The sequence below is a fragment of the Poromitra crassiceps genome, assembly GCF_964638095.1.
Source record: "Poromitra crassiceps genome assembly, chromosome: 30".
NCBI lineage: Eukaryota > Metazoa > Chordata > Actinopteri > Beryciformes > Melamphaidae > Poromitra > Poromitra crassiceps.
The window spans coordinates 15,028,108-15,055,962 of record NC_139652.1 but is presented as its reverse complement, the minus strand read 5'-3'; the positions used below and the strand labels follow the sequence as shown (position 1 = coordinate 15,055,962).

General features: G+C 44.8%; 1 protein-coding gene across 2 annotated transcripts in view; it reads right to left on the bottom strand.

The window, feature by feature from the left end:
- The window catches only part of mon2 (MON2 homolog, regulator of endosome-to-Golgi trafficking), an 86,259-nt gene that overhangs the window by 2,468 nt on the left and 55,936 nt on the right, over positions 1–27,855 (bottom strand). Inside the window, exons 20-33 of one of the 2 annotated variants that reach the window (XM_083663096.1) lie at positions 26,614–26,715; positions 23,117–23,227; positions 20,905–21,080; positions 18,819–18,981; positions 17,181–17,474; positions 16,505–16,703; positions 11,939–12,582; positions 6,433–6,576; positions 3,947–3,964; positions 3,232–3,360; positions 1,541–1,731; positions 1,344–1,404; positions 1,011–1,134; positions 219–426 (exon numbers count right to left, since the gene is read on the bottom strand). In XM_083663096.1, the coding sequence (XP_083519222.1) occupies positions 219–426; positions 1,011–1,134; positions 1,344–1,404; positions 1,541–1,731; positions 3,232–3,360; positions 3,947–3,964; positions 6,433–6,576; positions 11,939–12,582; positions 16,505–16,703; positions 17,181–17,474; positions 18,819–18,981; positions 20,905–21,080; positions 23,117–23,227; positions 26,614–26,715 (2,564 nt within the window). The remainder of the gene's footprint in view (positions 1–218; positions 427–1,010; positions 1,135–1,343; positions 1,405–1,540; positions 1,732–3,231; positions 3,361–3,946; positions 3,965–6,432; positions 6,577–11,938; positions 12,583–16,504; positions 16,704–17,180; positions 17,475–18,818; positions 18,982–20,904; positions 21,081–23,116; positions 23,228–26,613; positions 26,716–27,855) is intronic. The other variant, XM_083663097.1, reaches the window with a different exon arrangement.

Below are 27,855 nucleotides of genomic sequence, written 5' to 3'. Positions count from 1 at the left end.
GCAATCCAATTATCCAATTACATCTTAGCATCAACATACTCCAGATATTTTCCACCGATTATTTCAGACAAGGGACAATGACAATGGAAGTAGTTGGAGTGGTCTTGGTACTCCACAGCTAAAGGTTCTTGCACATAACTCTTTGGATAAAAGCGTTGGCATAAAATGGCAGATTGCTCCATGCTAAGTCTCAGCAGGTGGTCTATGGGAAGGCTTACCTGGGCAGAGGGCAGCGTCCGCTCAACCGCTCATCCTCCACGTAGCGCCGCAGAACGTCCTGGGACCTCTTGAGGAGCACAGAGAGCGCCATGCGAGAGATGTAGCCCTCCTGGGGGGTGGACACCTTGTTGCTGAAGGAAAACTGCAGCAGCGTCTCGAAGCAAACCTTGGAGAACTCCTCCCTCATCCGCATGTCGATCTCCGCCTCTGTAGAGGGAAAGTCTTTTACAATTTGATATTTTAGGCATTGAGCTGGTGCTCCTATTCAATGAGTCGGTTGTGTCGGTTACGGTTTAGAAGACGGTCTCTAACGACTCTTCGCACTTTCCCACCCTGCTATCCCATCAGCGTCAGGAGGGTCACATGACACACACGTATTGACAAGTAGGGATGCACCGATATGAAAATCTTGGCCGATACCGATAACCGATATTAATATTGCTGTTATGGTCGATATGATCTGTATTAAAAAACATTTTTTTTTACTAATAACATTTTGTACGTACTGAAAAACACATGTAAAGACTGAATTTGAAAAAGTAATGCATTTCTTTATTAACAAAACATTTGTAAAAGCCCATAAATCATAGATTTAACACATTGTTTCCTCTCAATGTGACGATTTTGGCTGATACCGATAACCGATAATAACATTGCAACATCCGACCGATGCCGATATGTAAAAAAATGACTAACATCTGCGATACCGATATGATTGCCGATATATCGTGCATCCCTATTGACAAGGCAGCTGAAGTCAAATTATTTGAGCTGTAAAAGTCACATCTTACCTGTGAAAGAGGAGGACTGGGAGTGAATGGAGCCTTTATTGAGCATAGTCATTATCTGGCCAACAAAGTCTTTAGGGATGAAGTTGGCAAACGGTAAAATCTCTGTGCTGATCAACTGGACCACCTAAAGTGAAGAGGGCACAATGCTGATGCAGGCAAACACACACAATGATGTGAAGATACTGGATGATGTTAAGATACTGGATGATGTGAAGATACTGGATGATGTGAAGATACTGGATGATGTGAAGATACTGGATGATGTGAAGATACTGGATGCTACACAATGATGTGAAGATACTGGATGCTACTGTAGCAACAAAGCCTATTTACCTCCACATCAACAGACTCATTCTTCTGGAACTCCTGGATGGACAAGTTGTCTGGAGGTGTGCTGCAAAAACAGACCAAAAAAAAACATCAGCTCTCTACTCAACCCTTCATTAAAATGCATACATTCATAAAGTACATGATGTACGTCGGACTCAGGGTAGAGTCAATTAAAACAATTAAAATATCTGTATCTGTACCTTTTGGTAAAAAGGAAGTCTTCAAAGGCATTGGCTAGCTCTGGCCACATGGTGTCAAACTTCCCAGAGGAGGCATGCTGGCGCGCCACCGGCAGTCCGATGGACAGCACTTTGAGCAGGGAGGAGACGGCAAGCTTCCAGGTACTCTCTGATGGACAGGCATACTTCAAACCCAAGGGCATCCTCAGGGTCTGAAGACCATGCATGGATGGATGGATGGAGAAAGAGAGAACACTAGATCAAGAGACTGGAACACAAGGCTTCAAGGTAAAAAAAAAACTACAAAACAGGACTACCATGACCACGAGCGCCTTTCACGCTGCAATGGGGATAAACTATTTTAAACGGTACAAGTGACTACTTGAAGTCACAGGTTTACCATCAAAGCAGTATTTCAATACATTTTTGCACTGGGGGTAATGAGCCCATATACGTTTCCTTACAAAAATGCAGAAAAAGTAATAGACCGTCTTTTTGTCTAACTTCTCTTTTCACAGAACCACAGCTGGGCTCCCCAAGGTGGAGATTTTACAAGAATCGCCTTATTGCTGTGGGGACAGAACAGGGGCGGGTGAGATATGGATCCATCCATAGATCCATAGGGAACGTTCTTAATAGTGACTCATAGATCCATAGGGAATGTTCTTAATAGTGACTCATAGATCCATAGGGAACGTTCTTAATAGTGACTCATAGATCCATAGGGAACGTTCTTAATAGTGACTTGGCAGATTATTCCTTCAGCGATGGGATTGCTTTACACAGACGATGGGAAGAGAGCAGTTAAATGCAGGTGTCATTAAAAACAACAGGAAACAATGGAGCGCTGGCTGTCAGCTTTGATAAGTTAAAGGGGCACTTGATTTATTTTGCACGTGGTCTCATACATATCCAAAAAACTGTAAACTATTTTGCAGACACTCATTTAGTTTGACAGTTGTTGAGAGTTGACTTGAGTTAAGTTGAGCACCAGTGATATCATCACATATTTGAATATTTGAAGGCAAACTGTTATGTTTATGACATGTAAAACTACAACACGTATTTTGTTGCAATTGTATGTTCTTGAAATGAATAATAAAATAGTTTTCAGTATTTTGTCATATCGTCAAGAATATCGTTATCGCAGAAATACACTGAAATATCGTGACTAGTTTAGGGCTATATCACCCACCCCTACTCTCAACAACTTGTCAAACTAAAGTATTGTCTGCAAAAATGTTGAGAGTTTTGGAATATGTGAGATCAAGTGCAAAATAAATCGGCATTGTTTTTCGGTGCAGTGCACCTTTTACCCTTTTCGATGAGTTGTACTCAGATTTACACATGCAAATATTTTGGTTAAGTGTTTGATGGATTCCATTTGGAAAAGGTTTGGAAAATGATCACCTCCCACACCTTGATGGTTCGAGGTGGGCAGGTTAGATATGATAGAAGATTGAAAAACAAATTCTTTGCTCTTTCTGCCAACAGAGGCAGGTGGAGTGAAATTGAATGGAAAAAATGCAAAGCATTCCATCTCAATTTGAGCAGACAAAATGAGTGTTTGTTTACAATAGAGCTTCTATACATTCCCAAGTTGACTAGAGGGCTGGTGGACATTGACAAATGACAACCCTTTCAGACACAAACTTTACAGGCGTTTAAAACGACCAGCCAGTAACTGTTAATTTCCCCACCCCACAAAATACCTTGATGACGTTCTGCAGGACCTTCTCATTGATGACAGCTTTGTGGCATGCCGTTTTATGGTACAGGTCCACCACCACCTCCAGGGAGCGCTCGGCGAAGGGCACATAGTTTAAGGCAACCCATTCTGCCTGGAGGTCAGGACAATTAAACGAGAGACGGGGGGAAAAAGAGCAGCGGACATCAGTCAATCAGAGTTCAAAACCACGATCTCTTTCCTTTTGACAGAACCACATTCAAAGCAAAGCTAAAGGCACACTTTGTATGAGCATATAAAGCAACAACAACAACAACACAAATTGATTTCAAATCAATGACCGATTCATCTACTTTATGCTTGCGTCTGGCATTTAGGAGCAGCTGAGCTGAACGTTTTTATAGCCAATGACTTGATGCAATGCTACAGAGCGTGCCTTTAGGTGTAAAACAGAACCACACGTGCGCATATGGAACACCACCAAAACAACATCAACAACACACGACACGATGGGGCTGCACAGGGACAGTGCTGCGCACACACAGAGGCAAATCCACCAGTTAGTGGCAGGCAGAGGAGGGTAGCATGGAGTGAGTGAGAGAGAGCTAGATGAGACGTGAGTGCCTACCATGCGGTGAAGTACCTCCTCTACCGCAGATGGTAGGTAGTCACCAATCAGCACAGCTTACAGTAGTAGTACAACTATAGAGGGGGGGGCTGAAGGAGATGGTGGAACTCACCGGTGCAAAGAGTTGGATCTAAAATGGTTATCCAGTGAGTCGTCCCAAGAAACAGAATGAGAAGAAGATCGTAATTAAATTAATGTCTTAAGTTATATCGAATTTGCATTTGGCTTGTTGGCTAAATGAGATGTCTGAATCGAGAATTTGGCCTGATTTAAAAAAATAAAAAATAAAAAACTCACTCCTAGCACCCTTTGAGACATATCTGAACGAATTGGATAGGAGCCAGCAAGGCAGTAAAGACCACCCATAACATCTGTTTGGTTGGATGGAAATTTTGTTGACCCTCTCGCTTCAACCATCTAAACAGATTTAGATCAGCAAGAGTGTCCACTCCACTCCAGTGTGTGAGACCACGCGCTCCGGCTGCAGGACTAAAGGGGCGTTCACACCGACCTATTAAAGTTTGTTGCTGGCGTCGAGTTTACATACAAAGTCAATGCAAACGAGCGATTGAGCGTATATTCGCCTGGGAGAATAATCGCTGGGCGTCCGAGCGGCAGAGACAGAGCGACAGGGAGAAAATACGCTCGTCGCTCAAGATGAAATATTCCAACTCGAGCGAAAATACGCTGGCATCAGTCGCTCGCTGTTCAATGCTGATTGGCTGCTGTGTGAGAGCGAGTCAAGGATCACTCTGGCTTGGAACAAACCGCTGGTTTATTGTGTGGCAACAAACCGCATTGACAGGCTGACAGCTGACATGAAGTGAAGTCTGTACTACCGGTATGCAGCTCGCATTAGGAGCACGCTGATAGGCTTAGCTTGTAAACAATGACGGTGGCTCGTAGTGGACAAACAGCATGACATTGCGTAACGTTATATCCCCCACATGTCCGTCATTTCGTGTGCCTGTTGATGAGCGATTTAAACAGAGCGACAGAGCGATTCCAAAGGGTTGACTTGAGCGACAGAGCGAAAAATAAATATCTCGGTGTGAACGCTCCTTAACAGACTGCAGACATGCAGGATCTGAGGCTTGATACTGCATTCAAGACAACTCTGAGCACGGAACTTTCCATTTGGATTTTCGGCGGGCGGTCGGAGTTAGAAAAACACGTGCAGCTAGCTAATTTTATCTGTAAAATAGCTGTTGAATTCAACATATTACTATAATCAGAGCGAACCATAAACAATATAAACACATTACTGTATAATTACACCTCATATTAGGTCAACAAACACTTTGATGACATCAACTCGGGGCTAAGCGGAGCTCTGAAATGATACCCAAATTTGCGACCTGTAGTTCCGGCCTCGACCACCGTTTTTTTTTTTACGTGGTTCCGAGTTGTGTTTAACGTGCAGTGTGGTGAGTGTGTAGCGCTAACATTCATTAGCATAATTCAATAGCGTAATCAGCCCGCCGATGTTAGATCGACACAACTCTCAGCATCCCCAGCAGGCACAGCAGCTGCTGGATCTTACTACTTCATCAAAAGCTGCCTTTTGCTTTCCAGGAGAACGACGAGTGAACAAGACACAGATATCAGGGGGCAATGTTGTGAAAAGGCCCTTCGGTTGTGTTTTTTTGTGAAGTAATCTAACTCAAGATCATTTAGCTCCTTTGAAATATTATTACTAGGGATGTTCATCAGTTATCGAAAATCGATAATTGATCGTTAAGGAATGGAATCGATCATGTGGAATTTTTATCGATTTTGTTATTATAATTTTTTTTTTTTTTGGACTAGGTTTGGGTGGAATTCGTTCCTCCTCGCCCCACTCCATTGCACAGCCGACTAACGTGAGGTGGAGCTTCATAGAGTCTCTAGTTTTCTGGCTGGGCACGGGCCTTTGTGCCAACAAAACTGTTTTAAACATGGGGAATTCACACCGGCATGCGCCGGGGACAGCAGAGTGTTGGAGAGGAGACACATTGAAATAAAGAGTTCATTGAGGAGAACACGTTGTCTTTCGTATTTTCTGCCATAGGCATTCATTTTGTAAAAAAAAAAAAAAATATATATATATATATATATTATTAATATGATTGATAATCAATAATTGATCGTTAATTTTCCCCGATTTTCGATTATGGAAAATTTTCAAAATGAACATCCCTAATTATTACTATTATTATGATGATGATGGTGGTGGTGGTGGTGATTTTTTTTTTTTAAATATGCATCTAAACTGTGGTTGAACAGAGGACTAGATGACCAGTATTTCCTTGGCATGCTGCCTGCAAGCAGAGGGAGGCAACGTGGGGAAGAAAGGACTCAGGACTACTGATCGCCCGGGTTCAGAGGAGCCCGTTAATCTCGCTAAGGGGACTACACGAGGACTACACGAGGACTAGACTGAGGGGGAGGGGGGGCTTCTTGAACATCAAAGAACAGGCATTATCTTGCTGAGAAAGGCTGGAGAGAGAAGGGTGATGAATAACAGTATATATACAATGTTCCCATGAAAACCAACTGACAAAGGGGAAAAACTGCCGACCGCAGGGCTTCTACAGCGCTTGTCCCGTTTCCACCTACCTGGTTGTATTTGGCATTGGCCACGTGTTTGGTTTCCATCTTGCCATACTGGGGCGGCTTGCAGGAGAACTCCACGAAGAGGAGCAGCTGTTCAAAGATGGCCGGGTACATGACCTGCAGGTTCTCTGGCCCCACACAGATGGCCTGCAGCGGGGAGGGAACGGCAGGAACAAACACTTACTCACTGCTGACATCTACCAGGGGAACCGCAGACTGCACAACTTAGCACAATGACACACTGTTCTGTTCCACGGGCCCGGGTTAACGCACAACGGGAAGAACCCACTGGACAGTCGGGTCCAATGAGCCACAGGGAGGAGAAGAGGGACGGTAACAGGGAGGAGAAGAGGGACGGTAACAGGGAGGTACAAGGAAGTTTTTGTTCCGTTTAAAAATGAAAATACATCCCTGCTGTGACAAATGTATGAGAGGCGAGGCTTCTCTTATCCACATGTTCTGCACGTATCCGAGCCTCGAAAAATACCGGAGAGACGTTTTCCAAACCTTATCTCTGATCCTCCGTTTGGACCTGGAACACCACCCTCTGGTAGCTCTTTTTGGCACCACCAGAGGAGATGACGTAGCCCGACTTTAATCAAAACGCCACAGTCAGTGTGCTTCGCCTCTCTTTTGGCCTACGATGTAGGGAGGGATGCTACCCCACACACCCACGCTCAGTGGCTGAGGGACATCGTGTCCTGTCTAAATCTGGAAAAGATCCCTACTCAGTTTGCAACTCAAACAAACGGTTCCAGAAGGTGTGGGGACCGTTCCCGGACTACTTTTAAAACCGCCAGTCAAACTAAGGACCTACCGTATTCCTTCACTGGCTTTGTCTTTTGTCTCTCTGCTGATTCTTCTCAGTATCATAGTCTGTTTAGGTTGATCATTTCTTAACCCCCCTTATTCTATTCATGTATTTATTTACCTTTATTTTTTTTTCCTAAATACTGTAACCCGACTTGCAGCACCTTCCAGGGACAAAATACTTGTATAGGAACTATACAAGATGGGGCTGGGGGAAGGGGGGTGAGGCCTGACTGGGACAAGATTGTCCTCCACCACTGATTCCTCAACTGGCACTTAATAATAATAATAATAATAATACATTTATTTTATATAGCGCTTTTCAAAGACTCAAAGTCGCTTTACAGAACACATGGCAAACACTCAGATTAAGATTAGAAACATTATTACTAGTAGTTTGAAAAGTAATAAAGGCACACTTCAATATTATACAATACATAAACATCTTTATGCTTGTCTTTATGCTTCTGTTTACAATATATAATCTACCGTAATCTAATCTAATCTAATTTAATCCAATCTAATTTACACTATATAATCTGTTTACATTATATAATCTGTTTACTATATAATCTGCTTCTGTTTACACTAGGTCTTTTATGCCCACTGCAATTAGCATGTATAATAAATCACATACATGCAGGGAGAGCAGACTCCTCCTTTCTCTCCCTCTCCCTCTCTCCTCCACACCCCTCCCATAGATACATGCAGGGAGAGCAGACTCCTCCTTTCACTCCCTCTCCCTCTCTCCTCCACACCCCTCCTCCCATAGATACATGCAGGGAGAGCAGACTCCTCCTTTCTCTCCCTCTCCCTCTCTCCTCCACACCCCTCCTCCCATAGATACATGCAGGGAGAGCAGACTCCTCCTTTCACTCCCTCTCCCTCTCTCCTCCACACCCCTCCTCCCATAGATACATGCAGGGAGAGCAGACTCCTCCTTTCACTCCCTCTCCCTCTCTCCTCCACAGCCCTCCTCACATAGATACATGCAGGGAGAGCAGACTCCTCCTTTCACTCCCTCTCCCTCTCTCCTCCACAGCCCTCCTCCCATAGATACATGCAGGGAGAGCAGACTCCTCCTTTCACTCCCTCTCCCTCTCTCCTCCACAGCCCTCCTCACATAGATACATGCAGGGAGAGCAGACTCCTCCTTTCACTCCCTCTCCCTCTCTCCTCCACACCCCTCCCATAGATACATGCAGGGAGAGCAGACTCCTCCTTTCACTCCCTCTCTCCTCCACACCCCTCCCATAGATACATGCAGGGAGAGCAGACTCCTCCTTTCACTCCCTCTCCCTCTCTCCTCCACACCCCTCCTCACATAGATACATGCAGGGAGAGCAGACTCCTCCTTTCACTCCCTCTCCCTCTCTCCTCCACACCCCTCCTCCCATAGATACATGCAGGGAGAGCAGACTCCTCCTTTCACTCCCTCTCCCTCTCTCCTCCACACCCCTCCTCCCATAGATACATGCAGGGAGAGCAGACTCCTCCTTTCACTCCCTCTCTCTCTCTCCTCCACACCCCTCCTCCCATAGATACATGCAGGGAGAGCAGACTCCTCCTTTCACTCCCTCTCCCTCTCTCCTCCACACCCCTCCTCCCATAGATACATGCAGGGAGAGCAGACTCCTCCTTTCACTCCCTCTCCCTCTCTCTCCTCCACAGCCCTCCCATAGATACATGCAGGGAGAGCAGACTACTCCTTTCACTCCCTCTCCCTCTCTCCTCCACACCCCTCCTCACATAGATACATGCAGGGAGAGCAGACTCCTCCTTTCACTCCCTCTCCCTCTCTCCTCCACACCCCTCCTCCCATAGATACATGCAGGGAGAGCAGACTCCTCCTTTCACTCCCTCTCCCTCTCTCCTCCACACCCCTCCTCCCATAGATACATGCAGGGAGAGCAGACTCCTCCTTTCACTCCCTCTCCCTCTCTCTCCTCCACAGCCCTCCTCACATAGATACATGCAGGGAGAGCAGACTCCTCCTTTCACTCCCTCTCCCTCTCTCCTCCACACCCCTCCCATAGATACATGCAGGGAGAGCAGACTCCTCCTTTCACTCCCTCTCCCTCTCTCCTCCACAGCCCTCCTCACATAGATACATGCAGGGAGAGCAGACTCCTCCTTTCACTCCCTCTCCCTCTCTCCTCCACACCCCTCCTCCCATAGATACATGCAGGGAGAGCAGACTCCTCCTTTCACTCCCTCTCCCTCTCTCCTCCACACCCCTCCTCACATAGATACATGCAGGGAGAGCAGACTCCTCCTTTCACTCCCTCTCCCTCTCTCCTCCACAGCCCTCCTCACATAGATACATGCAGGGAGAGCAGACTCCTCCTTTCACTCCCTCTCCCTCTCTCCTCCACACCCCTCCTCCCATAGATACATGCAGGGAGAGCAGACTCCTCCTTTCACTCCCTCTCCCTCTCTCCTCCACACCCCTCCTCCCATAGATACATGCAGGGAGAGCAGACTCCTCCTTTCACTCCCTCTCCCTCTCTCCTCCACACCCCTCCCATAGATACATGCAGGGAGAGCAGACTCCTCCTTTCACTCCCTCTCTCTCTCTCCTCCACACCCCTCCTCACATAGATACATGCAGGGAGAGCAGACTCCTCCTTTCACTCCCTCTCCCTCTCTCCTCCACACCCCTCCTCACATAGATACATGCAGGGAGAGCAGACTCCTCCTTTCACTCCCTCTCCCTCTCTCCTCCACAGCCCTCCCATAGATACATGCAGGGAGAGCAGACTCCTCCTTTCACTCCCTCTCCCTCTCTCCTCCACACCCCTCCTCACATAGATACATGCAGGGAGAGCAGACTCCTCCTTTCACTCCCTCTCTCTCTCTCCTCCACACCCCTCACATAGATACATGCAGGGAGAGCAGACTCCTCCTTTCTCTCCCTCTCTCTCTCTCCTCCACACCCCTCCCATAGATACATGCAGGGAGAGCAGACTCCTCCTTTCACTCCCTCTCCCTCTCTCCTCCACACCCCTCCTCACATAGATACATGCAGGGAGAGCAGACTCCTCCTTTCACTCCCTCTCCCTCTCTCCTCCACACCCCTCCTCCCATAGATACATGCAGGGAGAGCAGACTCCTCCTTTCACTCCCTCTCCCTCTCTCTCCTCCACAGCCCTCCTCCCATAGATACATGCAGGGAGAGCAGACTCCTCCTTTCACTCCCTCTCCCTCTCTCTCCTCCACACCCCTCCTCACATAGATACATGCAGGGAGAGCAGACTCCTCCTTTCACTCCCTCTCTCTCTCTCCTCCACACCCCTCACATAGATACATGCAGGGAGAGCAGACTCCTCCTTTCACTCCCTCTCCCTCTCTCCTCCACACTCCTCCCATAGATACATGCAGGGAGAGCAGACTCCTCCTTTCACTCCCTCTCCCTCTCTCCTCCACACCCCTCCTCCCATAGATACATGCAGGGAGAGCAGACTCCTCCTTTCACTCCCTCTCTCTCTCTCCTCCACACCCCTCACATAGATACATGCAGGGAGAGCAGACTCCTCCTTTCACTCCCTCTCCCTCTCTCCTCCACACCCCTCCCATAGATACATGCAGGGAGAGCAGACTCCTCCTTTCACTCCCTCTCCCTCTCTCCTCCACACTCCTCCCATAGATACATGCAGGGAGAGCAGACTCCTCCTTTCACTCCCTCTCCCTCTCTCCTCCACACCCCTCCCATAGATACGCTGGTGAACCCTCATCATTGCTGTTGCTGTATGTCACTTTATAATTATACTGATGTTGCACAATGTCCATTTTGGCCACATAGAACATGTGTGCTTACAGGTGTAAATTACAGGTGCAATTTATTATCTTATTTTATTTAATTTAATGTTATTGTAGATAGGGTAACTTAAATGCTGTGCTTTCTTGACGTTTTCTGACATGGTTTCTATGTCTGACAGATTTTTGACATTGGCTTTTCTCTTGTGTGTTGTGTGTGTGTGTTTTACTGAGATGTACTGACATTGGCTTCTGCTGTAACACAAGAATTTCCCCCAGGGCATTAATAAAGTACTCTATCTATCTATCTATCTATCTATCTATCTATCTATCTATCTATCTATATAATCTGCTTCTGTTTACACTATATCAGGTGGTGATTGTTTTTTTCCTCTCTGGAAACTACCGTAAATTCCGGACTATAAGCCGCGGCTTTTCCCCCGTTTTTTGGCCCTGCGGCTTATATAACGGTGCGGCTTATCTATGGATTTAAAAAAAAAAAAAAAAAAAAAATCTCTCTTTTTTAGCACTCTTTCTAACTATAAATCCACTTCTGTTTTAATTTCCTCTCTTGCCCTCTTTTAACAACATAACATAACATAACATAACACAACACAGGTGGTGTTGTGTTATGTTGTTTTGTTGAAATGTTAATAAATGGGAGCTTCCTCAAACAGCCATCTCTTTCCCGACAATCCCCTCTGTGCATGAACCCTTACATATGGTAATTAAACATTAAAACACAATAAAAAAAAAAAAAAAAAAAAAAAAAAAAACATTAAAACACCTGCGGCTTATAGTCCGGTGCGGCTTATATATGTAACAAACAGGCAATTTTGCTGCTGCGGCTTATACTCCGGTGCGGCTTATAGTGCGGAATTTACGGTAGATCATTGTTTTCTGACAACCGGTGTCTGACGTGAATTGAATTCCCACTACCCACCTTCTGCAGAACATCCAGAGCGGTGAGCACGGCCTCCTGCAGGCTGGTGAGCACAGCCTCGGTGTAGGAGGGCAGGATGAAGGGCGAGGCATCACTGCTGATGGGCACGGACACGGCCCCGTGGAGGATGACCCCCAGCTTCCTCAGGTCCTCCATGCTGAAGCCCACCTTGATGTGCTGGTAGAGTGCTGGGAAAATCTGGATCAGGGCAGTGAGGAAGGGCTGGCTGGGGATGAAGGAGAGTTTCTCTGTCCCGCCACTAGGCGGCCTGGTGCTGTCCGTTCCAGTCCGATACCACGTGTTCCACGCCGACCACCACAGCGCCGAGTCCTCTAGCGCCGACTCCTCCCCCGGGGGAGGGGCCTGCAGCTCCGCACCGTTGTAGCGCGTCAACCGCTCGACGAGTGAATCCGAACGCACCAGGGGTCTGCCGGGACCGGAGGCTGTCAGGGGGTCGATGAGGACCGGGGGAACGCCCATGGCGGCGAGCGCGTCGCCGGGTTTGTCCGAGTCTTTGACGGGCGTGACGATCTGCAGGATCTCTTGAAAGCTCTTGAGGGCAGCCAAGGAGACCTCGTTGTTCTTGCTGAGGGCAGCTGACTGGATGTGGTCTAGCAGCACCTCCCAAGCCTTGAAGAAGTCACCTGTAGATACACAGAACAAGGTGAGGAAAGTGTGAGAACATAATGAAGGCTCTCTTTGAGTTTTACAGCCATGGGGCTTGCAGTGACAGATGGACCATATCTGTGATGTCACTATTCAAACAAGGAAATGAGGAAACAGCCTCAAATGAGTGGACTTCTGTTGACTGGTTTCTTAGGTTGCATGATCACACGGTACCACCACATAAAACAACAAAGTGCAAAGTTAGCTCTCAGACATGTGACTGCCTCAAGATAGAACCTGCTCTGATGGATATTTAGTACTTAGAGCTGCAACGATGAGTTGATTAGTCAGATCAACAGAAAATAAAACGGCAACTATTTTTTATAATCGATTCATTGTTTTGTTTTTAAAGAAAAAATAATAATACTAAAATGATCTTGTTACAGCTTCTTAACTCATTGAGTGCCATGGACATCTTTCGACGTCCAATTAAATAGTGACGTAGAGTGCCACGGACGTCTTTCGACGTCCAATGCGTTTTTTGACGGTGGGACGTCGATCAAAGCCTTCCGCATTTCCTGTACAACTATTGTAGCTATTGGAGGTCTATAACCTATTTTACAGAACCCTTAGGTGGCGACAGTGCTCTCCAGGTTAACAGAAAGGCAGAGAAAAACAGAGAATAAGTCGTTGGGGAAACGGAAATCGCATCGCATCCGTATGCATCGATATGCATGAAGCGTTTTAACGTTAGATGTAGGGTTGCACGGTATACCGGTATTAGTATGGTACCGCGGTTCCCTGCCGTTAAAAAGGATACTATACCACGTTAATTTAGTACCGATACTTAAAAAAATGTCATGGGTTGCGTCAGTGTGCGACCGTGGTGTTTGTTAGCGGAGGAGAGAGACACAGCGGCATTACAGTTGAGAGCCTGTCTCCCACCTCACGTGAAGGCAACACAGCCTTGCCTTGAACCAATGGTGACTCGTGAAAAGTGAAAAAAAGCTCGTCTCTGACTCTGTCTGCTTCATGTGGGGGCGTGTCGACTTTCCTCTCTTCCCTCTCTGCTCGCTCTCTGGCCACAGTCGTTCAGTCCTCACTACAGCACCCCGACACACAGGACAGACGCAGCGAAAATGGCAGCGGCTTCTTCTAGTCTTGCAAGCCGACCAACGCTTGTAGAAAAAGCAGATGCACGAAGCGAAATATGGAAATATTTTGCTTACGTTGCCGACAGCGAAGGCAAGCCCGTGGACACCTCCAAACCAGTGTGTAAAAGGTGCTTCAACGTGACGCAAGCGAAAGGATCAAACACATCGAACCTGGCTAAACATCTTGCCGACAGGCACCCCGACCTGTTCAAAGAGTTTAAAGACCGACAGGTTAGCGAACGTGAACGATAAACATACATGCCCTCAAATAAGTCCAACGAGTATTGTGTGACAAGCGAACTTGTTTCACTGAAAAAGTTCGCTTGTCACAATAGCCTACTCGTTTACAGTGAAACACGAGGCAATGTGCTGGAGCACATATCTCTGCCAAGGAGCAAGTCATGACATGTAACGTTTAGGGGAGGGGACATCAGATGACTGCATACCATGTACAATATTTAATAACACTATGGTCCTCAATGCCAGTGTTATTAAAGCTTTTACATGGTAAGCAGTCATCTGATCTCACCTATCCTAATATTTACAATAATCCCAATTATTAATGATATACGAATTCATTGTAAAAAACACCTAGCCTACATGTATGGGGGGGGGGGGGGGTACACCACATAATAAACCTACATTTCAATAGCCTACATTTATGTGTGAAAATAATATATATTACTAGATTAACCATAAATCAGGCACTTCATGTTAATGAAGCTTAGGAGCTGCAAGTACAGAGTACTTAAAACAAATAGCTATAATAGTGTAGCAGCTGTGTGAAAATATATTTTATTTATATTATTTATAAGTTTAAACGGTTCACATTCCTTTAAAATATGTTTACAGGAGAGATTATGTTAATTTTACACTAGATAATAAAAGTTCTAGCATGTTCAGCGCCACACGTGCTGGCAGTACTACCAGCATGTAGTAAAATGACTACATGGCTGTGCATTACCTTGTTAAATCAATAAAATAAGTTTTAAGTTCCATGTTTTGTCCCCTCTATTTATTCCAATACTTTTCCTGATGTTTTAGTTTTTTGCCGTGGTATCGTTTCAGTATCGGTATCGAGATACTTTGGCAGGTATCGGTATCGAACTCATAATTTTGGTATCGTGACATCCCTAGTTAGATGTGCCCGCAGCAGCCAATCTGCTCCCACAATTGAGCTCCTCCATGTCCGCTGCGACAGCCCAGGCCATTCGCATGATCAGCCGTGGAGTTATTATTCTCAACTGGAAGCATAGGAGCCGGTGACAAGCACACGCGGAAGGCTGTAAAAATCTGGATGTCGCGCACCCTTCACAGTGCAGAGCAAATTCAGCAGAGAGCCACCTCCCATACAGGAGGAGTGTGCAGTTGAGGCGGGGCGGGGCGGGGCGGGGCGGGGCGGGGCGGGGCGGGGCGGGGCGGGGCGGGGGCACGCAGAGCAGCACACAACACTGACCCAGACAGACCCAGGCAGCATAGTCTCTTAAAACAGACCGTATCATCTACATCCGGCGAATGCAGCTATATACAGTCTGTACGTTACACCCCCAGAACATGCACAAGGAAGTTGGGAAAGAAACCTTCAGACTGGAAGGAAGTTCTACGGAATCTGACCAATCACAACACGCGAATGCGGCATATTGGATTCTGATTGGACTAATGAGCGGAAGACCCGCCTTTCTGCTTCCCATTCCGGTTGGTGCATGATTCTCCCCCACGAAGTACAGACGGTATGGCGGAAGCATTTGAAAATTGCGGAAGCCAACTCGTCTGTTCTAAGAGACTACAGGCAGCAGGACAGGGTTGGCAAACGCAAGCCAGAATATCCGATGCCCACCAGCAGCAAATCAAGAAAGCAAAGAAGCTGCAACCAGCAGCGCACGCAGGGGCCAGCGCTGCTGGTTGCAGCTAAAAATATTATTCTGCCAAACAAAATTCCCTGGCCTTCACTGTTTTATTATAGGAAATTATTTTTGAGGTGTGACTACATCAGAAAATTAGCTTCAGAGTCAGTGATGTGTTTGAAATGTTTAATTTCACAAAAGGGCCATTATCTCAGCTTCTAGAAAAAAACTGCTCTTTTTTGTTAAATCAAGCTATCTTCTCCGGCTGATAACTAAAGAACGGAAAATGATATCAATAAACCTGTTTTTGCTGATGATAGAAAAGAGTCTCATCGTTCTTTTTGCGTGTTCATTGTTTACATAGTAATATCACACAATATTCTGTGGGCCTCGAGAAATCACTGAAAAAAGCTCTGAAACTCTGGCACTGGGAGCGTCCGTTCTCCAAAAGTGGCTGGCACTCAATGAGTTAAATGTGAATATTTTCTTCTATCACAGGAAACTGGTTCTCTTTGGGTTGTGGACTGTTAGTCAGGAGGACAAAAGAAGACATTGGAGGATGTCATCACCATTTTGTGACATTTTATCGACCAAAACAACTACCGTAATCGATTAGTTGAGAAAATAATCGACAGATGAATCGGCAACGACAATGATCGATAGTTGCAGCCCTTTTTAGTACAAAACCAAACCATTAAATTCGGAGTCAAGCAAGCACACCTTTATGAGTACTTTGTTCGGTACATGTACATCATCTGGGTAACTTCACTTGTACAAAAATTTTGCTTTATATGCATTGAACAAAGTAATGTTACTACTGCATCAGTAATCAATTTCACTATGACCAGCACTTTAGCATCCAAACTCTTTTCCTCTCAGAAAACCCAATCTGCGTTATGCACAAGAGCAGTAGAAACAGTGGATGAGCATCACAGAGCAGATACTGTAAAGGCATGGCTCACCTAGCTGTTGGAGGAGATATCTCCTGGTGTTGAAGATGCGTGCCACCCCGGCTAGCGTCAGCACCCAGGTCTCCGCCCACTGCTTCTCAGCCGTGTCCCGTGAGTGGTGGATGAGGATGTTCCCGCCCCCGGATTCGATCTTCTCCTTGTCAGCCGTGGTGGACGACCTCCTCACACAGTCCAGCAGGTGGAACAGCACCTAGTGGTGACACCGAGGCATTTCAGCTAACTGTCGCTTCTGCTTCTGACACACTTCAAATAACAGAACTTCAAGAGAACATATGTAATGGCGAACAAACTGAATATGAACTGGGTAAGGGGTCCTTGATATATATATATATATATATATATACACAGTATATATATGTACACACACATATATACACATATATATCCTTCTAGCATTTCAAATAGGATGGAAAATAGAACAATGTACAGTATATCTGTGGCATTCATAAAGGATAATGATATAAAGTCGTTTATAACTCAATGATTTTGACATCACGATGAATGCACAACTTGGATTTGCCTGTCAGAACAAAATTTGTGTAAGAACGTTTTCTGAACGAGGCCCTGTATCTTAATAGTTTCATATAATAATTATGAATCATGAGAGCATGATCCAGTACAATCCTACAAAAACAGTGAACAGGGAGTGGTTCTTGCAGCACGCTACCTTCCAGACGACCACATGCCAGGTGGGCTGCTGCAGCAGGGTCCCGTGGGCTGCGATGGTGGAGAACATGGTCTGGCCGGCGCTCTTGCGCACCGCGGGCCGCGCGTCGACACACATCTGGCCCAGCTGGGCGTACAGGCACAGCCACAGGCAGTCGAAGGGAGGGGCCGGGTGGAAGGGCCTGTTCAGCGGCTCGCCTTTCTCCTGCGCCTGCTTCTGCAGAGCCGCCTCCTCTCTCTCCAGCTCCTGCGTGATGGCTTCTCCCCGTTGGAAGAAGTAGTCGGAGATGTTCCACTGTGGGCGAGAAGGGGAGACGGGGTGAAGGGAGAGGGGGTATTCATTAATTGAAGAGGGTGGGTGGTCAAATGCTTCTGGCGGTTATTGCTATCCTATTACCACAAAGTCATCTCACAGGAACAGCCACGCTCCAAGATAAATAATGCCACAAACCACAGATCAATATCAGGTCTTGCATGTTCTGAATACTGTACAGTGTATCTATGAAATGTTAGTCAAGGTAATAGTACTATTTAATATATGCCCTACAGTGGGCAGTTCTGAAAAACGTAAGAGCGCTGTAGTAGCTGTGTAAATATGTTTATACGGTTTCTTGATTTAAATTGATTGTTTTTCTAATGTCTCACTGACACCTACCTCTTTGTGTGTTTTTCACATAAGCTATGTTCTTGTTGGTGTGCTGTTGTTGCTATTGTCATTGCTGTCATTGATTTTGATGTTGCTGCTGTAACGCCAGAATTTCCCCTCTGGGATAAGTAAAGTACTCAATCTATCTCATCTATCTAGTGCAGCAGTAAAGTATAACAAAGAACTAGGAAATGTGCGATATTATTCTTCAAGTTGTCAGTGTTAGATAAGTGGCTGCCCTGTCCCATGTAAACCCTCCGATCACGTGAACTCACATCCGTTTCGTTAAACTAATGTGCGTTCACATGATGCAGATTATTTACCAGGCTTTGTCCCATGTTCTACCTGCTAAACATTCATATTCACACATTGGAAAAGCCCAGTTCAAACACAATCTTCTACTGCTGTCCACTGAGAAGATCTAGTTAGGGATGGAATGACCCTCACCAGTATGTGAGTGACAGGAGATCACAAAGTATTTTTTTCTTCCCCTGCCTAGGTTTTCCCAGCGTTTCTAGGGACTGGAACCATCAGCTTTCCAGTAGCAAGCCTGCTTTGTAGGGGTGTCACGATACACTCAGTTCACGATACGATACGATACATAATATTGGGTTCACGATAACGATACAATACGATATTTTAACAATATTTTTTTGCAATCGATTTGTAAGTTGAGGGGGCATCCTCCATGGTAATTTGAGTAATTTCACCATTTTCATCCTCCGTGTCTGTAACGTCCCTCGTCTGTTCAAACAAAGCAATGAAAAGGAGAGCGAGCATGCAATCAGATGGAGATCAGTGCCACCATGTTCAGCTTGTTTTTCCTCATGATATGAGATTTTCTCTCAACGATACATATTGTCACGTTTTGATATCGCAATATATTGTGGGATGATATATTGTGACATCCCTACTGCTTTGTCTAACCATAAACCTTCCACGATCCCGTTGATAAATAAAGACCACAGCAGCACAAGAGGTCTCCTATCTCACCAGCAGGCCGATGGAGGTGAGGCTGATGTTGAGCTCCTGGTTCTGCAGGCCGAAGCTCCCAGCCACATCCACAACGATCTGGAGGCACGTGCAAGGCATGGTGGGTAGGAAGTCTGTCACCACCAACTGCAGGCACTGGAAGGCTGTTCGGATTAACGACTCGCTGAAAGGGAACACGGGATACACATTGGTTAGATAGTGAGAGTGAGACAACATCACTGATGACGCGTCCCAGCGCATGCGGCAGTAGTGTATTTGAGAATATAGAATTCTGGCTTGCCTCTGGCCAGTGACACTTAGGAAAGACTAGGTGACAACCAAGTATAGTTTGGTGACGAGCTGGAGAGACAGTTGACGGCCGGAGAGACGGCAACCCGGTACGGGATGGGATTAGCACCCCATCTTGGCTCTCTCGTGAGGGAGAAATCCACAAACGCTACGGATTAGCCTCCTGAAAATCTGCGCAAGATCGGCGCGGCCTGAGGTCCTCCAGGCTAGAGCGAGGTGCTCGACGCAGGTAAATGACGTGCAGCGCACAGGCCCTCTTGAGGCGTCCTTGAGGTATTCTCTCAGCCTCTGGATTGCCTTTGCCACGGGAGGGTCTGGTGAGACGAAGGAGGAGCACGGCCGGGAGTAACCCACAGAGCCTAGATCCTCCATGCACCGAAGGGCCAATACTGCGGCGTAGCACTAGCTCTATTGCAGCGGATTGGGCGTTCTCGTTTACCCCTCCCGCGGGCAACGTTGCAGATAGAGTAGTAAGGCTGATCCGTAGCGGCTTCTGGGACGTGAGTCGGGGTCTTAATTGGCCTCGGCTGGGTCTACTGGGCGAGGGTGTATGATGTTGACAGACCCGAAACACCTTACGACCCCAGATAACATCACTGATGACGCGTCCCAGCGCATGCGGCAGTAGTGTATTTGAGAATAAGACTATAAACATTACATTAATAGAGTCCAGCGCGCTTCAGCCAGGTTTGGAATAAAAGGGTCCTGGTGCTCAACAGTGAAGGACAATATGCATAAAGTAATGTTTTACCTGGGCACTTCACACAGACTACCCCAAGTAAAGACACAGGAGCACTCTTTTCCGTCTGCACGTTTAATAGAAGGGGCTGACTGACGTTTCGACAGACAGGTCTGTGTTCCTCAGAGTCAAGCAGAACACTGAAAAATGGGAGGTTTATATACCCTCCTCCACAGTGATGTCATTAGCAGCCATTTTGAATAATCATAATAGCAATAACAATGATACAAATATGACATCCAACAAATTACAAATGGGGATATGAATGTGGGGGAAAAAAATGTATATATATATATAATACAGATATCACTGTTTTCCCAAGGACGATAGGCTATATCGAAGGGGAAGACAACCACAAATTAAGCCATAAATCAGCCCCTTCTATTAAACGTGCAGACGGAAAAGAGTGCTCCTGTGATTAGGGATGCACGATATATCGGCAATCATATCGGTATCGGCCGATGTTAGTCATTTTTTAACATATCGGTATCGGTCAGATGTTGCAATGTTAATATCGGTTATCATTATCAGCCAAATTCTTTACATTGATATGAAATAATGCAGTAAATCTATGATTTATGGGCTTTTCCAAAGGCTTTGCAAATAAAGAAATGCATAACTTTTTCAAATTCAGTGTTAACATGTGTTTTTCAGTATGTACAAAATGTGATGATCATAAAAATGTGGTTTTATACAGATCATATCGACATCGGTAAATATCGGTTATCGGCCATAACAGCAATGTTAATATCGGTTATCGGCATCGGCCAAAATTTTCATATCGGTGTATCCCTACCTGTGACTATAAACATTACTTTGCATTCACACCACTTTCAACTGCACTGCCATGGTACTTTTTGGTGGCACGCAGTTAACACCTAACATTTCCCTAGGTGTACAAAATCGCCTTCCGTCTGGTTTATTGGATTGCTAGAATACGGTTTCAATGAGCAGACAGTAAGTATGAATCTTCATGCCCCTGCAATCTTGCCAGCTCTCGTTTCGTTAAGCCTGTCTACTCCTTCATCCATCCTCTCCACCTCACTAGGTTCTTCTCACCCCTGGTCATTGCGGATGGCTCCTATGACACCCAGGACGAGGGGCCAGCCGGGCCCCAGGCTGTCTCCCTGGCTCTGGAGGATCTGCAGGACGCTCTCCAGCTGCTTCTGACGGATGTCTGCGTGCAGCACGTTGGACAGCTCCTTCAGCGGGTTCAGTAACAGAAGCTGCAGCCGCTAGAGGATCAGGAAGCAACGAAGGAGATCGTAAGTGATCAGTTGATTGACAAGAGTTTGTCACTGATTGATCTCCACCAAGGTGAAATTATCTGCATTGCAAAATGTGCAGTTACAACACTCAATAGTATGCATATACAATGAATGAATGCACAACATATGAGGAATAATCAAATCAATAGAAGCACAGTGTTCCCAATATTTTGTACAGTCGGTGTAATAATAGGTAAGTTTTTTTTTGTCCGTCCCCTTGATCTAATTTGAAGGGATATTTTGGGAATTTTCTGGAGCAGTTTTATTGGACTATGAATCACAGCATTTGAATTCCAATTGACTGGTAAATAAACATTCAATTTGCACCACGTTTTATTTTCAATCATGATATGCCATCACACAAACAGAATGACAGAGTGACAATCAGAGACATTTTGCAACGCTTTAGGCCCAGTTGTTTTCTGATCAAAAATGTATTCACGCTGGAAAGAAGACCCAGTCATAGGTTCCCACAAATCACCTACGGTGGCCAACAGGGGACAGAAGTCACATTTACTGTACATGTGAAAATATCACAGGCGAAATGCAAAAAAAGGGTAGTCTTAATTATTATCACGGGCATTTCTTGGCCACACATTTTTCTTTTCACAGGCATTTTATTAATTCTCATCATCACTATTCATCATTCATCTAGTTTGACAGTTATTGAGAGTTGATTTGAGTGAATGAGTTATTAATTTGAGTGATGTCACTGGTCCACACTTTAACACTCAATAACTGTCAAATTAAATGACAGACTTCAAAACAGTTTACAGTTTTCTAATATACTACTGATGTTCTAATGATACAAAGCTGGTTGAAAATGGGCGGAGTGTTCCTTTAACTTCTGACCCAGCAGTACAGTACAATATGAATAACTTCCAGTTCTTCATATTGTACTGTATATGGTCGGTCGTGTTGCAAAGATGGGTGGTTGTGTTCACGTTGAACACGCAAATATGCCTGCCCACAAAGTGCAAGACCGTTATAGAAAGATGTAATTCCATGGTACATTTTGACAGGACAGCCATTGTGCTATTCTATTAAGCCCATACAGCTCTTCTGCCCTATTCTAGATAAGCTGCATCATTCTTCATCTGTCTGACTAACTAAGGTGAAAGGTCACAGTGTGTGCCTTAAGCTGCGTTCACACCGACCTATTCAAGTTTTTCGCTGGCATCGAGTTTACATACAAAGTCAATGCAAACGAGCGATTGAGTGTATATTCGCCCGGGAGAAAAATCGCTGGCCGTCCGAGCGACAGGCGTGTGGCAACAAACCGCATTGACAGGCTGACAGCTGACATGAAGTGAGGTCTGTACTACCGGTATGGAGCTCGCGTTAGAAGAGCACGCTGATAGGCTTTAGCTTGTAAACATCTACAGTGGCTCGTAGTGGACAAACATCATGACATTGCGTAACGTTATAGCCCCCACATGTCCGTCGATTCGTGTGCCTGTTGATGAGCGATTTAAACAGAGCGACAGAGCGATTCCAAAGGGTTGAATCAAGCGACAGAGCGAAAAATAAATATCTCGGTGTGAACACAGCTTAAGTGATAGTGTGATTGTGACATTTCTGTCCTTCATATTATAGCCATTTGGCAGACACTCTTATCCAAGAAGACTTATGAGGGGAATACATTTCTTAAAATGGCAACGTTATAATGTATAAGCAACCAGTAGTAAGGAGTTCAGGGGTCAAAGCAACAGAGAAACGTATACAATTTAAATCCAAGAAATATTCCCGTGTCTTTCCAACGTCCAAGTACGGTGAAATGGTATATATTTTATACATGCAACGCCCATCAATTTCTTATAGCAGATTGGATGTTGTTGTTTGTGCTCTATCCGGAGAGATATACTCCAGTAGTGCAGACTGTGCAGTGAGAGATATACTCCAGTAGTGCAGACTGTGCAGTGAGAGATATACTCCAGTAGTGCAGACTGTGCAGTGAGAGATATACTCCAGTAGTGCAGACTGTGCAGTGCTATTGTAGCTACCTGGTTGCGGGCTAGCGGGGGGTCGTGCTTGTAGGCCAGGCCGGCTTTGATGAGTGCCGTCAGGGCCTCAGCCCCCCACTCTCTCATCCTGGAGTTGGGATGCTGGCACACCTGCACACAGACACACACACATGGGCGTGGAGAGACATTAGACAGTGTACTTAAGTGTATGAGTGTGTGTTTGTGTGTATGTGCTGAAGTGTATGATTGTGTGTGTTTGTTGCTGAGAGAGATCTGAGGCGGAGGCTGTTGAGAACAGTGTTTCCCAGGAGTGGCCACAGAGGAGCAGGAGAATTAAACCACAGAGCGCATGAGTGAGGTTTAGATCCCCTCTGACAACAGGCTATGGTGGGACAGGGTAATCATACAGTATGAATGAGATTTAGATCGCGTCTGACAATAGGCTATGCTGGGACAGGGTCATCATATGACTGTAGGGGTGTCACGATATTTCGTCGCACGATATATCGCGATATCGAAACGTCACGATATGCGTATCGTCAGAAAAAAATTATATCGTAAAAAAAACGCTCCTGAATAATAATAGAACAAATTTAGCAGAATCAACACGCATGAGTGAGGGGGTAGACTACTACTGGCATGGCAAAACAGCTCAAGGGGTACATAAGATTACATAAGTTTAGGGACCATTGAGCATGAGTTATTTAAGAAATAGATTGTATACTTTATTTTTCTTTCACCATGCAACAAACATTTAGTTTGTGACAGTGTGACACATTCTATTGCAAGAGAAGCATTATCTTCCATGTTGTTTTCTAGTTATTATAATAACAATTTCCAAAAACAGCATTTGTTTAGTATTTTGTGTATTTCAAATGAAAGACTATTTTTCCAGTATTTTCCCAGGGCTCCCTTGAAAAGAGGTTTCGATTTCAACGGGACCCACATGGTTAAATAAATGATAAATAATTACATAAAAATTATTTACTTTTGTTAAAAAGAATATTGTTAAAATATCGTATCGTATCGTTATCGTGAACCCAATATCATGTATCGTATCGTGAAATTAGTGTATCGTGACACCCCTACGTCTGACAACAGGCTATGCTGGGACAGGGTAATCATATGAGTGAGGTTTAGATCCCCTCTGACAACAGGCTATGCTGGGACATGGTAATCATCATATCATGAAAGCTGCTATAGATACACATGGAGCGGCCGGGCTCAGCAGGGAGAAACATACTGTACAAGCGGGGTACAAACCTCTCTCCTGCTTGTGGATTCACACATGAACAAAGTATTTTTTAGCTCTTCTTTGGATCTTTTCGGTCTGTAGTGATGTTGGCCATGCTGACGTTTAAATATTTGGTAGTCAGACTTTAACATAGTAGGTGACACTTTTTTAACGGGCATAAAAAGAGACTTGTAGCAATGCTAGTCAATTAGCTGTGACCCTCAAGAACCCAGATGGCCATCATGTGTATGTATAAAATCATTTGGCTTCCATAGCTCCGCATGCTTCAGTTCATCTAAATCTTCATCCCAAAACAAAAGAGAAACGTATTAAAAGGTGACAATCACATTTCCCGTCAAAATATCAACGGCTGAATTAGAATACAGACCCGGCGTCTGTATCTGTGCAAGGTTGCCAAGAAAGAGATGAGCAGCATTTTATCTAAGCGTACGGTACATTTTGCAGATGTAGCTTCAGATTCGGCTTCTGTGATCAAATCAGAGCTCCACATTGCAACTTGTGCGTAAGAGAGTAGAGATCATAGATCAAATATTGGACAGAGCAACCTCTCAACTCCAACATGTTGATGCCAGACTGAGGGAAAGAAAATGGAGGGAGGAGAGAGAGAGAGAGAGAGAGAGAGAGCGAAGGAAAGCCAATGATTAGGGAGGAGAGAATCTGAGCTTACCTTCTGCAAAACACACAGCAGTGCAAAAGAGAAGGGAGATAGAGAAAGACAATATGAAGAAAACCATTCTCCAAACGCACGCACTTAGGGCTAATGTCCACCAGCTCCGGAACAGATGCGGTACGGCTGCGAACGGACCCACACTCATGTCATCTGTCAGACGTATGCGGGGATCCGACAAAAATTTTAACAGGGGCGTCATTTTTCTGTACCGCCCATCAATTAACATGGGCGAGAGTCCCGCAACGCAGCCGTAACACATCTGGTGTACATTGCCTATTACACACACACATATATAGAGAATCCCAAGAGAATTTCCTACTACTACAGAAACCATATAAACCCACACACCGTTAGTACCGTAAGTGTAAGACATGTGCTACGAGCAGGGTTGGGAAGTAACTGAATACATGTATTCAGAATACAGTATTTAGAATGCAAAATATGAGTATTCTGTATTCAGTCCAGTTACATTTTAAATTGGTGGTATTCTGAATACAAGTACTTTATTAAAAGAATATATAGAATACTTGAAGGGAATACTTTCATTTGTTTGTTTTTATTTGCTCTAAAATTCATATGAAGCATGCAAATTGTGTGCACGCACAATGTAGCCTACCTGCCTCCCTACAAAACCTGATACTATCTACCTACCCCTGAGACACTTGCACTGTCCAGACTTAATTTGACAACTGCTAAAGTTAAGTATTGTTGTTTAGCATTGATTTTTTTTGACATGTAATCAGGATTCCCACAGAACCTTGAAATCATTGAAAGTTGGTGAATTTGGGTCCTTGAATTTGATGTTTAAGAAGGTGTGGGAACCCTGTGTAATGCTTTAAACCTATCTAAAAAAAATCCCTACAGTATATCTGGGACTGGGAGCATAGTTAAAAAAAACAAGTTTTCAGATTGAGTTTGTGTTCTAGTGAAGAGTGAATCAACTATTTGCTATATTTTAATGTTTGTATCTAATGCGTTTTACTGTCAAAAAAAAAAAAATACACATTAACTTAATGCTGTTTGCTGTTGTTAACTGATTCTGTGGAAATTAAAAGTGAAGAGTTTGTTCTCTCTGGTGGATTCCATTTGTCTTTAAAAAGCACACAAACATTCTAGTTATCTTAATATGACGTGAGATTCAGTTTGCACTGAAACTTGATTGATTTACTTGATTACATTTCATTACTTTTTTTTTACTTTTCAGTTGAATCAGTACTTCTACTTTTGCCAAACTTTTTTTTGACACAAGTAACTGTACTTCTACCAAAGTAAAGAATGTGTGTACTTTTCCCATCTCTGATGACTGATAACACAACATTAAAACTTCTCCCTCGCACAAATGTAACAGGTCAAAGTCCTTCATTCCTTGATCTTGATTCTTATCTGATTCTAAGTGTAACTATTAAAACAATGGTACTTTTTAAGTTACGGCAAGTAAACTAAGTCCTTGGTTGACAAAATGATCACACCTTTATGGACTGTATCTTCTGTATTGAAGAAAATGGGAATGATACATGATGAGGATAATGCAGTGTTATACTTATAGAGCTTTTCATGATTTCTAGTCTGCATCTGATGGGTGGTTCTGCTGTAGCTCTAAGTAGATCTCACCTCCAGTAAGTGGCCGGTCAGTGGCCTCCACAGGATCTCTATACGATCCATATTGACCAAGCCCGTCTCCAGCAGCTTAGCCACCGCAAACAGAGACGGCTCCTGAAACAAGAGCAAGAAAACTACAATTATGGCTGAATGGAAATGAATAGCCTCTGATCAAAACCACATGTGTATGGCTTCTGTGTGTGTGTGTGTGTGTGTGTGTGTGTGTGTGTGTGTGTGTCTACTACACTAATACTATGTAACACTATGGAAGGAATCTTCAGCTTCAGCCCCCCCACAGAGGGAGGTTGGTGCTCTCAGAATGGGGCAAAATACTGGAAACCATTTACTTATCAGTGACTGAACCTAAAGAGTAGACTGGAGTACATGACTTCACTGGCAACGTATTTAATAAGGTGCAAAGACTGACGTTTCAACAGCGTCTTCTTCAGAGTGAAACCGTAATGGTCAAAAGAGCACCACAGGGATGACGTATTTTTGTAGGCTTACCCAGAAGTCCCTGCACTTCCTGGTTGCTACATGCAAAAGCTAATGGGATTCCTGCATGGGAACTTCGGCCAAAATGCACAAAATAAGGCCTGTGTGGTCGACAAAAGTTCACGAAACAGCAAACTTTGTGCTCAGCAAGACAATCCCCACGGACCACCCCCATGAGCCCCGAAGCGTTTTCTGAAAATTGCTTTGAAAATCATAAAAGTGGTCCTCTCCTGTGAAAACTTTCCCCACAAAAAAATCCCACTGACCTCCCTACGTGTGGAGGTCTTCTTCTTCTTCTGTGGTGTTTTATGGCAGTTGGCATCCTTTATGTTGCATTACTGCCTCCTTCTGGATGTATCCATCCACTGTTACCCTACATTTTGTGCTACGTGTGAAGGTTAATGGGGTTTTTTCTGTGAGGATTTTGCACCTTATTAAAGAAGTTGCCAGTGAAATGGGGTCGCTGCAGTCTCCTCTTTGGGTTCAGTCACTGAGAAGCTGGCCCATTGAACTGGTTTCCACCATGTAACACTACTAATAGTCTTGGGCTATTTCAGATACAGTATGTTACTCAATGGAGCCAGCAGAGTAACTCTCCCAATTATTATAGCCGATGTGTTTGCTTTGTTCGCAGCACTTCACACAGCGTTGTTAAGATAACTGCTATACAAATATACTTATAATAAATAATCTAGGAGAGGTATGCAAAAGACTTATTCCAGGCCAACGGATGGAGCATCCAAAACCATCAGTGATTCA